Genomic DNA, 15275 nt, shown 5'->3' with positions numbered 1-15275 from the left:
TTTCATCTATTTTTAGATTAACGTAAAAAATTTTTCAGTAGAAAATCCAATATTTAGTCAGACATATCGAAAAATAAAAATCAATATTTTATAAAATTAACATTATAGGTCATTTATTTATATATATATTTTTTTTCTAAACAAATTAATAAGTGTTAAAAAAAAAAAGTAGATAAGGTACGTATTTGATCAGACATAGGTGTTTTTTTTTTTTGAATAAAAAGAATAGTTAATTTTTGGAGAAAAGAAAAAAGGAAATATCATATATGAATATGTATTTTATTTATTTATTTCTCAGAGAGACTATTAGGAGTATTTATGAGTACTGCACAAGGATGTTGTTCATGAATTATAGACAAGTGCATCTCCCTTTTTGCTGAGGCTGTTTTCTAGCCCTCCACTCTCCAGTATGATTTTTGTATATATTTTTTTGTTTATTTTTTACTTTCTTTGGTTTTTATTATTCTCTCGGTTGTTTTTTTGTTTTTTTTTTTAAATGTTTTTTAGAGAATCATGTGTATGTAGAACTACGAAAAAAAATATATAGAATGGCGGGAAAGGGAAGATAGAATACCGGCGCCATTCGAGGCAGGAAGTGCTCTCATTGTACACAGTCTTTCTCTTTCCCTATCATGAATTCAAACCATCTCCCCACTGTATTAACTTCTCCAACAAATACATACGAATAATATTTAACTTTTATCAATATACACACATATTTTTATATATTCACAAAAATTAAATATCATTCATCTGGTATATACTCAAAATCTCACATTTTTTTTTCAATAAATTAAAAAAAAATATATCAAAAAGACTCATTGATTATTTATAAATAATATATTTCATTGAAAACTAATTATATTCTTTATCTTTTTTAATTCTACTTGACAAATATTGTAGATAATTTCATAAAAAAAATTATACTTGTATGTTTTATTGATTCAAAAAAGAAAATATACATAATAAATTATTAAAAACAAAGAAAAAGTTTTTCTGAGTTGAAAAAAAAAATTATATATATTACTGATATGAATATAGTGACAGCTGTGCAAGCAGTTTATATACCGACACGTGGATAAAACCTACGGGATATATATCATAGTTATTTTAACATAAAAATGTATGATAAAAATAAAAAAAATAAAAATAATTAATCTACAATATTTAATAGTTCCCAAAAAAATAAAATAAGCATTAAAAAATTAATTTAAAATATTTTTAAATTCATCAAAGCTTCATAGTACAATAAAAAAAATAATATAAATATAAAAAAAAAACGTGTTAATCTGTCTTTCCTTTTTATCACTATTTATTTTCAACCCTTTGTGTATTTAACAAACTTTATTTTTTATTTATTTCAATTTTTCCATTATTATTTTTATTTGTTTTATTATTTTTTTATGAACCAAGTGGATGAATAAAATATATCCAAAAGAATCGATGATGATAAACAAGTAGAAAAATTTATATTTATATAAAACGCGAATGACAAAATTGCATTATAATTTTGAAGATATTTTTGCATGTACATTTTCTATATATAAGTAGAAGTTAAGGGAGAAATACAATTAGCAATTTGAGGCAATAAGAGGGAAGCAATTCCCCTAGACACGTCTACAACTTCCTATGCACTGTAAAATTATTGCAATGTCTTGCATAAATATTAAACATGTCTGGAATAAAAAAATAATAATAATAAAAAATACTCAACAAATTGCAGTGAGAGTAAATTTGATATTAGTGAACACACAAGATTATAGCAAAGAGAAAGACAAAATGATGATAAAATAAAATGACATGTATATGTGGATTGTATGGATATGCATTGCAGTAAATTCAGAGAAAGAGAAATTATCTTTTCTTCTCTTTTAGTCCTCTTTACATTTACTGAATTATAAATTCACATGCTAATTCATAATAAAACCAAAAGACAGCATTCAAAAGGATTAACATATTAATTTATCTCTCAATGTATATAAATTTTTATCAAAAACATTTTTAAAAAAGTAATTTTGTTATTTTTTTTTTTTCTAAAAATATAACAAACAAATTTTAAATATAACTATTTATTTTATTATTAAGATTAGAGCTTTTATATTTATTTTATTTTTGTTGAGATATATAAATATGTATTTAATATTATCGAATAAATTTCATTATTATTTTTGCATTGAAAGTGTGACTGTGGGTGGTCAAGACTCGGGTGACACGATATAACCAGCATACATGTTATTGTTATGACTAGATCAAATTAATTTCTCAAAAAACTTTCATCTGGACCGCAATATTTCATTAAATATTAATAATATTTATATTATTTAATAAAAAAAAAAAAACATGCATGTTTTATTAATATTTATTAAAAATATAATTTAGTTTTAATTATTAATTTATTCTATTTATATGATCATTATATAAATATATTTACAAAATATTTATATTATAATTAAAATAAAATAAAAATAATTTCAAGACAAAATAATTTTGTTGTGTCGTTGTTTTTTAAATATGTATATTAATGTATTTATTTTTTTAAAAATAATCTTCAAGTACTCAAATAAAACAAAGACAATTAAATAAAAAAAAAAAATGATAAAAATTATTATCGAGGATATAATATTTATTTTGATAAGAATTAAAAATTAATATTGAGCATAATAAAAAGTCTTTGCAAAAATAAAAAAAGATAACAATGTTTTTCTTTAAGCCCTTATTTAAAAAGAATAAATTTTTTTTTCTTTTGACACTTCCTTTTCTGTCATCTCATCTCTTTACTGCATATATAAAAATTTTTTCTTTTGATGTCATGCCAGACGCCGCACAACTCTCACCCTTTTTTATACACAAAATTGCTGTAAACTCGATTAGCACAGACTCGGTATATATATATCTCTTAAAGTAGATTATCGTTCATCCAAACTGTCTCATAAATGTTGCCCTTTTTTTATTTTACTCTGTACACCATTGACTTATCAAAGAAATTCAAAAAAAAAAATTATCTTTCAAGTAAAAATTAAAAAAATAATATCTATTTATTTTTTATCTCTTCAATTTTATGGAGTATGTAACAAAAAAAAAATTGGCAATTGATATTGCTAGTATTATAAACAGGTGAATAATTTTTAAAAGGTGGAGCAGGAATATGAGAAGATCGATACGAAGGGCGATTATACAAAGACCGACAAATGTACACGTTCATGTCGTAATAATTTATTTGAATATACACATATGATCAAAGTAGCTTTTAATGTTAATCACAAAAATAAATATATATATATAAAACAGGTAATCAGAAAATGTCGATGAAAATCATGGCAATAATAAATCCATGAAATCTTGTAAATTTACCGACAATTTGAATATGTAATTTTATATATGAAAAATTACAGGGCAAACGATGATGGAATATTGATTTAAGAAATTATTATATATACAACATAACAAAGTGAATAAATAATTTTATAAATTTAAAAATAACTCAATTAAATTTACACATTTTTTATGAATTAAAAATTAAAAACAGTTCATTTTTAATTCAACAAAAAAAATTAATAAAATAGCTTTTATTTGATATAAATTTAATAATTAATTTGTATATTTATTTATTGATTAATATATATTTTTGAATTAAAATTATAAACATTAAGATGTAAAAATATGTAGTACAAGTCTGTGCGAGGGTGTAACGCCCAGAAAAAAAAAAAAGGTAGCTAACCTTGACCCGGGGATGAACGACCCCCCTGTTGGCACGTGGCACAACGACGTTTCCCTGGATACTTGCAAGACTCGAATTCAGATATACCTATATATATACAAAATAAAAACCCAGTACTTTCTCCATCGACCTTACCCCTTCGTTCCCTCAACTTTCACCCTCTATTCAAGCTCAGTCATTTTTTTTTTTTTTTTTCTTTTATCCCTTATTTTTTTTATTCTCTTTTTTACTTTTTTTTTTTTTTTTCGTTTGGGTAGGTATACTATATCCGATTCCTCCCTTGCTAAATTCATCTCCCTTTTTTTTTTTTTAACTTATTCTCCACTTTATTGAGCATAAAAGTAAAGAGTATGTATATGTATGTCTGCACTTTGCAAGTGCAAGTGAAAATAATAATACGCCAACTTAAAATTCAAGGCCAATGGATTTGAGTATTTTTTTTTTTTTTTTTTTTCATTGTCAGAGATTTTTAAAAAAGTTAATTGTATAAAAAATGTTTTTTTCTTTTATATAAATTTTTTTATTATCTTGAGAATAATTGAAGAAGAGTTTAATTATTTTAATTATTATAGATAACTATGGCTAAACAACTTGAAATATTTTTCAATGAAATTTTAAAATGTTAAATAATAAGAGTTTAAAAAAAAACAAAAAATAATTTATTTAATTGTAACGAGGTCTACTCTCAAACTCCATTCAGGGGGTGAAATGGTGTTAGCGATTCCTCGTATTTTTTCTTGCACACTCTAATAAATTCAATCAAGATTTAGCATGAATGAACCAACCTAAAGATATGTGCGAAAAGATTTTAACTTCGAAAACTAGCAAAGGTTCTCAGTTGGATTTGAACTGGGGACCTGGGTTTTAAAGCCAGCCATCGTAACCAGTTGACTACGTGGTTGCTTGGTAAAGACAACGTTCAACAATATGTATTATGCTAAAGACCAACCGATACAACTAAAATTCCCATCAATATTAAACTAAATTAATTTAAATTATTATTAATAATAATACGTTAAAATTGTATGAATATTTTTTAAAAATTTCACACTCATTTGATTCGAAAAATAGTGCCCAATAAGATTGATGATGATGAATTTGATAAAATCAGCAATGAATTTTTTAAAACGGCTGTTAAAATTTTCACCAGACTAGAACGTGTTGCAGCAGGTGGGGAACGGTACGACCTTGACTGATTTTTTTTTAATCATCTTTCTTTTTATTTTTATGCAGTTAATTTTTTTTTTTTTTTTTTTCATTTTTGCTGTTTGCATGGTTGAACTGATCAACTGTTGTCTCAATAATATTTTAATCCCTCCATCAGTAAATATTTTTAAATAATATTTGAATTTATTAATTTTAAATTGACTCACCAATAAATATTGAAAATAAATTGTTAAAACGTTGTTGTCGATTGACATTTTGCTTACCTGAAACAGATTAATAAAAATAAAAATTAATATCAAAATTATTTTATTAATAAAATGTTATTTATAAATTATTATTTAAGTATTTTATTTTTAAATTTTAAACTAGTTTTTGTTGAGGGATTTTGTAGGCGTTAACATTGACTATAGACTCTCTTTAACATTAAGGCTTACGATCGATTCGGCGAGACTGTAAAACTTTCGTATAAAGTCATTACAATCTCATATACTTTCACTGCAAATAAACCTGGATTTATAATAACCACAGTCATTTAAATTTTAAACTCTATGCAAATTGCTTAATAAACTGTTTAATATCTCTATTTTTTTTTTTACATTTATAAAATATTTTTTGTTATTAGCATTGATTTTAAATTAAAATGGATTTTTTAAAAATATATATTTAATTGAGTAATCTTCAACTGTCAGAGGTTCACATTGCGAGAAAAAGATTAACCAAATATTCCCACAAAAAAAAATAAACAAATGATAACTTGGGATAAAAAATTTAAAAAAAAAAAAATAATTATTAGTCATAATCGACTTGTCAGTTGGTGTTTTTGACCCTATGACATCATGCTGCATTAAGCTCGTCAATCATAATCCATCTGAAGATTAGCAAATCAAGACATTCATCGTCCCAAATTTTATAAGCTATTATTATTATTTTCTCATGGTTCTTTATTTTTAATGAGCCAAAAAAAGAATCAGAATAAAATTTAGTCAAGTAGCTCTTAGTCTTACAGCAAAAAAAAAAAATGGTATTTAAAGATTATGAGAAATTAAAAAATCATTAATTAAAAACTGTTGATTCTTTAAAAAATTTAAACTCATAAAATTGAAGAAAAAAAAAAAACCATTCCAGCGAAAATTAATGACTAGAAAAAATCAAACTGAAAATGCATTTTCTCAATGATTTAATATGACTCAAAAATTATGTTTAAAAATTTATTTTTTATATTTTAAAATATAATTATAGACCTAATGACAATGACAAGATTACAATTCATCATCTTGATGATGAATTTAAATATAATAAATAATAAAATCAATGATCATTGAATGATGTAAGTAGTCAATAAATAAAATCTTCCCACGCACTTGTTAATTGAACTTAGTTATATAAGCATATTGAAAACTAGTATATGACAATCTCGAAATTATATTCATTCGAATGATGTTATGTATTTTTCAGTAGTTTAAAAGACAAAGGATAAAGTAATACATGAAAAAAGATGTAATAAACAGAGAAAAATGATAAAATAAAAAAAATTAAAAGAAAAAAAAAAACAAGACAAGACTAGTGAAAATAGTGATGATGAAAAAGAATAAGTAGTTGTAACCCATGTTCCAGGAAATATCGAGAGGAGAGTCTGAGACTTCAACGGTCAAATTATTTATGGCTATGTGAAATTAAGAGTCTCGTTTTCGTTTGAGTAGGGCGAAACCGATCGGCTGGGCGACGCCGATTTTTCGTCCTTGGTTTTCAGCTTGATATTCAATGTAATCCCTCAAGGCATCCCTCTTCCTCCTCCCACCCTTTTTTTTTTATCATAATCATCATCGTCATCATCATCATCATCTACTCTTTTTTATTCATCTCTCAAAATATTTACCTCTTTTTTTCCTTACTCCCACAATTCTCTCACTCGCTCATTCCTCTTTTTAAATTCAACATTTTGCCCTCCGACATTGGGAGAGACCAACAAACAAGTGAACAAGAAAGTTAAAAGTCAACAAAGACAGTGTGGCCTAAAGACGAAGGTGAAGATCGTTAAAGAAATGCCGAAAGAGTTCAAAAAGATATATATATGTATTTTTCTTACGATTATATTCGGCAACTTATTTTTTTTTTTATTTATATATAGTTTGTATGCCGTTTTATTATTTTATTTTATTTTTTTTATCGAAAGAAATCTCGTTAATTAATAGTCACGTGATTTATTACAAACCAAAACATGATAGATTGATAGAAACCGGATTTTAATTGGATGGAATTTTCTTATTTATCATACTAATCAGAAATATATTTACGAAAATTCAAAATATATTTTGATATTTATAAAATTTATTTTTAAATTAAATATGTGAATAATAATAATTTAATAAATATATTTTATATTATCAATATTAAATACTGTAAATAAATAGAATTTTTTATATTAATTTTACTTTCTCAACACCCTTTTATTTGGCATTGCTTGCGGCATAAAATAATCAATACTTTGAGGGAGGAAGAGGTGACTTGGGGAGTACATAGCTCCGACCATACTCCTGATGCAGGTTGACTTGGTCTTGATGGAAAAAGTTTTCCATCGTTAGATAGAAAATATTTTTCTTTTGAAAATTTTTAATCATTTAAATGCCTGTTTTTTTTTTTACCAACAAATTTTGAATTATTATTTAAATTCTGTTTAAAAAAAAATATTTTCTTCAAAAACAATTTATTAAAAATTTATATTAAAATTTTCAAACCCATAATATTAATTAACTGATTAGTATTGTAATTTTAAAAATTATTTTATTTATTTGTAACGAGGTCTACTCTCAAACTCCATTCAGGGGGTCAAATGGTGTTAGCGATTCCTCGTCATAATTTTTCTTGCACAATTTATAAAAATTCAATCAATAAATTACATGATTAAATATAAACATTATATTGTGCTAATAATAATTTTTTTTTCAACATTAAATAATATAAATGTATTTAATTATTTATAAATAAATTAAAAACAAGAAAAGACAAATATTATATTTATTTCGTTTGAGAACGTGGAACATGCAAAATTAGAAACAAATAAAAAGTAAAAGTAATTTCGCAGTATATATGAAAGATGAGATGTCACAAGTCTCCAGTGTGTTTCAGTTTAAATATATACCTATAAAAACGTATATTCATTTGCTTGTGTGTGTATAACTGTGAGGGTCTCTAATTGCCGCGTAAAATGTAAGTGTTTACAAAAAAATAAAAAGGTACACTTGAAATTTAAAAAAGCGTATATAATTGGCCGGGAGACATCTTTATTTTTCCATCCATTAAAAAAATATATATCTTTCTTATATTTTTCATTTAATTATTTAAAAAAAAAAAAACATTTCTCTTCAATATGTTTTTCTTCATTCTCTTTTTTTTTTCCTTCTCGTCATGGTAATTTTGATTTTACAAGTTTTTCTATTATGTTTTTTCAAGGTAAAATTTTGAATAATATTGAGAGAAAGTTTCTGCACAATGGGTGATATTTGTTGGATGAAAATTGCAAGTAATAATTTGTTTTAAACATCCAGTGAAAAAGTGCAAAGCACAGCTGAAATTATCATCATCAACATTGGAGTTTTTCCGAGAATAATAACTGCATGTACGACGATAAATGTACATATCCAAGAAGCTCAACAAGCAGGCTGCTGTTGAGACTGCTACATGAGAAAGTGCAGTATATGTAAAAATAATATGTCTACAAAATAATGTGTAAAATAAAGTTTTTAAAATATTTTATGACTGCAACGCGTACACAACAAGAACGGATAGAGAAAAAAAAAAAAAAAAACAACAAATAAAACACAAAAAAGCTGATGTTTGAAAGTTTTTTTTTAGATGTTAGTAGGTCAGTCGAGCTTGTGAATTTATCTTTTTAATTTTAATATAGTGATAACGTTGAATAAATTAAATTAAATTTAAAAAAAATACAAAAAAATATTTAGCAGATTAATTGTGATAAAAAATATATCAAGCTTGATATCAAAGCAGCTTTCAAAATGGCGATTATACTGATATTCGCAGTCACCATTTTTACGCATCAAACATTTATTTTACCCTTCAAGTATCGCAGAAAATAATCTTATCATAAGCACAGATATTTTTTTAATCTTTGCCGAAATAAAAGCAAGAAAAAGATTATTATTTTCTTTGATAATGAACAATGTAGTTTTGGGAAAAACCCAAAAGGTGTCCAAGTGTTTTAAACAATATATTAAAACTTGTCACGATTCGCAATACTTGCTATTATATAAAATTTAGAAAAAAAAAAAAAAACTATTGTATATATAATTTGTAAGAAGACTGGAAAATATTGAATTCAAATAAATCTCTCAGCAAGTATTATTTTCAAACGACAACAGATTTCCGGGTTGACGACTACCTGAACCAATGAAATGATTAAAAATCATTTCGGCATTATTTGAATTCAACCGTTAGGTTTTGCAAATCTTTTTTTTTTTTTTTGAAAAACGAACGAATTTGCCGATCACAGCAATTTTGCCTGTTGATCGTTTAGGATTAGGCCACAGCATGGATCACCCAAGATCCCAGGTATAGAGAATAAAAAAGTACAAGAATAAAAAGAAAAAAAATATAATAATAATGGCAAAAAAAAAAAAAAATGAAAGAAATAAATAAAGACGAAGGAATCTATGGGCCCTTCCGGGGCCTTCAACAACCAAACAACAAGAGACGATGGGCAGTCTTCTCAGGTAGTCAATTCTCATGGTCGTGAACATAAAAGACATAGTCTCATGGTAGAATATATGGTGTGTTAGCAAAAAAGACGACCAGGCATGAAATTTCCAAGAAATTACTCTGTAAAATTTTTCAATGCTTGTACAAATAATGGCTGGAAATTTTTCATTTGGCAATATGTTTATATCAGCAAATGTCATTGATAAGTGAATATTTTATTCTCTATTTTTTATACTAAAAATAAAAGCTGTAAGAAGAAGAAAACTATGTAAAAGTTTCATTGATTTATTGAATCGAAAAGTTAAAGTTTGTTGGAAAAACTCTCGCAGAGAAATTCAAGAAATTACTCCGGAAATCTTTTTTCTTTTATCGAAAAATTCGATTAAAAAAAAATCATGCAAAACAAAAAGACAAATGTTATTATATATTCATTAGATAAAAAATATATTTTTTCAAATTACTGTAGTATTTTGGAGCAAAAAGATTTTAACCAAGAGTTGGTAAAAAAAAAATAAAAAATCAATCAAGGCAGCATTAAAATGTTTTTAAAAATTTAATAAATCACAGGAATTTAATTCAACTTTAAAATTATTTATCTAAATGAAATTGGGTATTTTTAATTTATCTATTTTTATAATTTTTAAGCGGGAAGCTTGTAGATATCAACTTTATCGACACAGTTAGAAGTGAATACAATGAACTATCTAAAGATAGAGCCACAAACGACATATTCTTTCGCAAACGCACCAAATTCAAGTGGCTCAATAGAAAAAATAAAATTCATAATCACATGTCATTTTTTTAACTACTACGTTTTGTTTAATATATTGTTATGTTGAAACCTTTTTTATTTTTCTATCTCATTAGCAGTTTTCACGGTTATAAATTTTAATTCTTGTAGAAATAATAAAAATATAAAAAGCATTTAAAAAGAAAAAAAAAATAACCAGCTCAGATAAGAAATAAAAAAAAAAAACCTTGGTAAATAATTTTCTATTTACGAAAAACTAGTAAAATACATAATGATTTTTTTTATTTTTTTTTTAAATAATGAATAGTATTTTTAAAGAAATAGGAATTTTTAGTCAAGTAAAAGATCCCAAAGTTGGCCTCGAATATTGAGATCCTCGAGCGGCAAACCAGGCCATTAATGCCGCCGATGGAGAGTTGGTCGTTTCTCAGAATTTCATCCACATTCGAATTCGTACCGTGTTCATGGGACTCTACTTCGTCATGCCTAAACCAAGATCTAACGTCACAGGCCGAAAAATAAAATTTAAAAAAAAGCAAATTTAATATAAAAAAAATTACATAAAGCTTCTTTATAGCTACGAAATTCAATAATTTAGAAAAAAAAAAAAAAAATACATTTGAATTGGAATTTAGATGAAATCTATGAAAAACAGAAAATTATTATAAATTCACAATCAATTACTGTGATTTAAAATAATTTTAATCAATATAAAAAATATATATTATTCATTGCTGTATCAATTTGAATTTGATAAAAATATTTAAATATATTTTTCCTTCATCAAAACATACAAAAAGAATTAACTATTTCTTTAATAAAATATAATATAAAAAAAATAGTATACAACAAAAAAAAAACACAACAGCTGAACAATGAAGAAAATTTTTATGTTTAATTGAATAAAAGATGAACAGATGCTAACAAAACCATCAAACATGATAAACATTTTGCATCAGATACGATACAGATACTATATAGATGGTTACGTGGGTTCAAATTTCGGAGTATGTTTTTGATCCTTAACTCTAGACATTGTAATCGAAACCCTGTTTGTGAAAAAAAGAAGAAAAAAAAAAAAAGCTGAGAGCACTTGTGAAAGAAAAAAATAAAAAATTTATTCAAGAAAGATTTTTTTTTTTTTAAATATAAAAAGAAAAAAAAAAAAACCAAACCACGTGAAGAAAAATAATAATAATATTAATAATGATAAAAATAGTGAATGATAGCCACGTTGAACGGATGTTCTGACTAAGATAATAATTATTTTATTATTTTTTGGGATCTAATGTTTTCAGAAAAGTTGTTACACCCGGAAAACGTATAGAACGCACGCGCCACTCACTAACGCTAGGCTTATTTTTTATTTTTTCTAATGTAGAATATATTTAGTGTTGGTGTATGGCTGTGTGTTGGTGTAGATTAATATAGTGGGGAATAATAATACAAGGCAGAGATGCTAACGTGGAAGATTCTAGGAGCGAGCAATCACCTTGGATCGTCGACCGGATAGTAGTCAAATAATAATTTTGTGGAGAGTTTACTGTTAATTTGCACGCGCCACACACGATGACAAGAGAAACGATGTGGAAAAATTTCATGAGAAACTTAAAATTAATAAATATATTATTTATCATTTACCAATTAATAATATTCAAATATTAATTTTCTACAAGTATATGAAATCCAATATGAAATATTTAAATTAAAAATTCAATTTTTAAAGACAAAAAAATTAATAAATACGTATATAATAATAATAATTAAGAAAAAACATATAAAAGTTATGGCTTATCCTGTTTAGCAAGTTTTAAAGCAAATAAATTTTTTTTTTTTATGAATTCAAACAGGTGCAGCATGTGATTCTTTGAAAAATTTAATTTTCACCATGGGGTTTTTTTTGTTAAAATATTTTTTTTCTTTCTAATGGTGTGGTGTCTTTTGATCAACACATGGCAAAATGTATTGTTCACAAATGATACCAGCCCATGTCGTATTTTTTTTTTTTGTTAAAAATGACAAGTGTTATCATGTCGGCAAAATTTCAAAATGATTTTTTTTTGCTAACGTGAAAATATAATTTTTTTTTTTATTTTTCATTTTTCATATGTTGTATTTAATGTCGAAGGAGGAAAATTTAGTTTACACATGCCAATCCGGTGTGTAAGATTATATAGTTGCAGAATAGAGCTTTGACTTAAAACTACTTGCTCCGAAATGAAAAAAAAAAAAAAAAGTATTTTTTTTTTACTTTTTGGAGCAAGTGAGAAAAGACAGTCGCCCTCATTCACAATTATGGTCTATATTTTCTAGATTTATTTATGCGACATTTATATATATAAGTATATACAGAAAAATTTATTTTTGGAAGCCATGCGGTACACACTACAAACATACACCGACCACCCATGTTAAATATCGTTACACAGTCATCATCACAACTTGTAAATGACTCATTTCTTGGGTTTTTTCAGTGGCCCACAATCAAATCGTCTTTTATCTTATATAAATATATATTTTTTTTTTTTTTTTAAATTTTCAAATGCTAGAAAATAAGCTAAATAAAATAGAAAAAAAAAACCATTTCAAATGACAAAAATACTAAATTAAAAAAGAAAAAAAAAATTAATTTTTATCATTTCAATTTAAATTATAGCTTTAAAAATAATTTTAATAATATAATAGATAAATTTTTAATATAAATAAAATATCATAAAATGAATAGATTAGAAAAATATATTTTTTTCATATTTTCAAGAAATTTATATTTAAACATTTTGATGATAAAATATTTATCAATTTTTTTTTTTTTTTTTTTTTTTTTAATATTTCAAGTCGTTAAATTTTCCATTGATGCTTGACTATTATTTTATAAACCAATGAAACTTTAATTTTTTAAATAATAAAAAAAATAATTAATTCAAATTTTTCAAAGGTTTTATTTTTACCTTCCTGAATCACCATTCTTATCCTCGATTTCAAGTCGCTCCATTTCTTTCTGCAGCATACCACCCTCACTGAATTTATCCAGTGACATTATTATTATTATTTATGTAAATATATTTTTTTACACGTTAAAATCACCAAACTTATTATGCAAATATATATATAATATATAAAAAAATAATTAAACAATCAATGTCTATATATTTATATATTTAAATAATAAATAAATAAAACAAAAAATTAGAACAGTTATTGGCGGTTTTTTTGTTTTTTTTTATATATATGTATATATATATAATAAAACTGGCTTATCAAGCACTGTTTTTGTATATAAATTATAAATATATATTTATATATTTATCTCTCAATTTTTCAATATCTATTTTTATCAATTAAAATTAGTTTGTACTAACGACTGAGGTAGACTCACACTGGCACACACACTGGAGTTAATATCTCCGTTTTTACAAACACTTTTTAAATCCGCCTTTTCACAAAAAAAAAAAAAAAAAAAAAAAAATAATAATATATCTTATTTTTTTCTTTTGATTATTTGTGATTAATTTTAATCACTATATTTTATAATGAAAAAATGTTTTTTAAAAAATAATAATAATGTCGATGAATTGTAACCCGACAAGTACACCACTATGCAACACACTTCCTCACGCGGTTTTTAGCTGTTTAGCAGTCAGCGACAGTTGTTACTAGAATGGTAGTCTTCTCACTCCTCTTTCGTTTTGCCCCACTCCAAAATCTTTTGTGTATCCTGTGACCGCGTGCCTGTCCCTTTTTTCCGGCAGCTCCCACCTTCCTTTTCCACCTCTTTTACTTTTTTTTCTTTTTTTTTTTTTTTTTCTCACTTTTCACCACACGAAAAATCTTGTGCTACCCTCTCTCCATATGTACATATATATATTTAATTTTTTTCTTTTATTTTCAACAATTTACCGATTTTTAATATTTTTTTTTCATCAATTGCTCATTAATTTAAATATTTCAATTATATAATAATATATATTAGGTATTTTTATTTTTTGTAATTCAAAATGTAACAATGTAGGTAAACAATATTTATTTATTGTAAATAGTCAAAAGAAAAAAATAATTTCAACAAAAATATTATTTGAGTATTTTTTTTTTTTGTAAAATTTATAATTTAAAACACTTGATAATTATAAAATTCACATGTACACTATTAAATTGCTTGTAAAATATTGATCAACTTACAATAATGATATTTAGCTTATTATTTGTAATAATTATCACAAAATCCAGATGATATCCTTGATGTTGTGTGATTGGAGAAAATAAATAAATATCAAGCCACCAAATGAATGAATAAGAAAAAAAAAAAAACAGTTGAAGTATTTATAAATTATTGTTAAATAATAAATAGCACACAATTATTATTGTTTAATGGAAAAAAATTTTGAAAGAATGTCCGAGACCGAAAAAAACGTAGGTGGCGGTAAACGGCGCCCACACGACGTGAATTTTATTTCGTATGATACTAAGCACAAAATACGTTAATATCTTTCTTCTCGATAAACCCGCGTCATGTACATGCACGCGTGCGTACTGTTGGGGCGTCGTCAGTTGCGTCGAGTGGGTGGTGGTGGTGGTAGATAGGTATTTTTGCACACATTCATGCATACACATAAAATACTAGTTGTGTTTGTGTGATGATAGTTGTGAGTTTCTTGTTTATACATTTATTTTGGAGTAGTGGTGGTGGTGGTAGTGATGGCAATTGACGATCTAGTCTCTCCACTTTATCGACTCGTTATTTTTATTTATTAATTTATATTGATAGGAAATTTTTAAAAGAAAATTTTTGAGGGGAAAAAAAAATGAAAATTATAATTTTTTTTTCGCACAGCCGGTGTGAAAACAGCAGCGTGCAACGGTAAAATATTATGGGGGGACCCCGGATATATGTCTATAAGCGAGCAAAGCGCGGTAACACTGATATTATTT

The 15275-nt window shown here is 25.1% G+C and overlaps 1 protein-coding gene across 3 annotated transcripts in view; it reads right to left on the bottom strand.

The window, feature by feature from the left end:
- LOC122858959 (insulin-like growth factor 2 mRNA-binding protein 2) overlaps nucleotides 1-15275 on the bottom strand; it is a 61293-nt gene that overhangs the window by 16796 nt on the left and 29222 nt on the right. Inside the window, exon 1 of one of the 3 annotated variants that reach the window (XM_044162222.1) lies at nucleotides 13298-13810. The exons of the other annotated variants lie outside the window; for them this stretch is intronic. Within the exon in view, the coding sequence (XP_044018157.1) occupies nucleotides 13298-13386 (89 nt within the window). The 5' untranslated portion in view covers nucleotides 13387-13810. Of the gene's footprint in view, nucleotides 1-13297; nucleotides 13811-15275 lie in introns of those variants that run through there. 3 annotated transcript variants of the gene reach the window in all.

This window comes from Aphidius gifuensis, linkage group LG6 (genome assembly GCF_014905175.1).
Source record: "Aphidius gifuensis isolate YNYX2018 linkage group LG6, ASM1490517v1, whole genome shotgun sequence".
Taxonomy (NCBI): domain Eukaryota; kingdom Metazoa; phylum Arthropoda; class Insecta; order Hymenoptera; family Braconidae; genus Aphidius; species Aphidius gifuensis.
The sequence above is the reverse complement of the archived record's forward strand: the minus strand, read 5'-3'. Positions and strand labels throughout refer to the sequence as shown.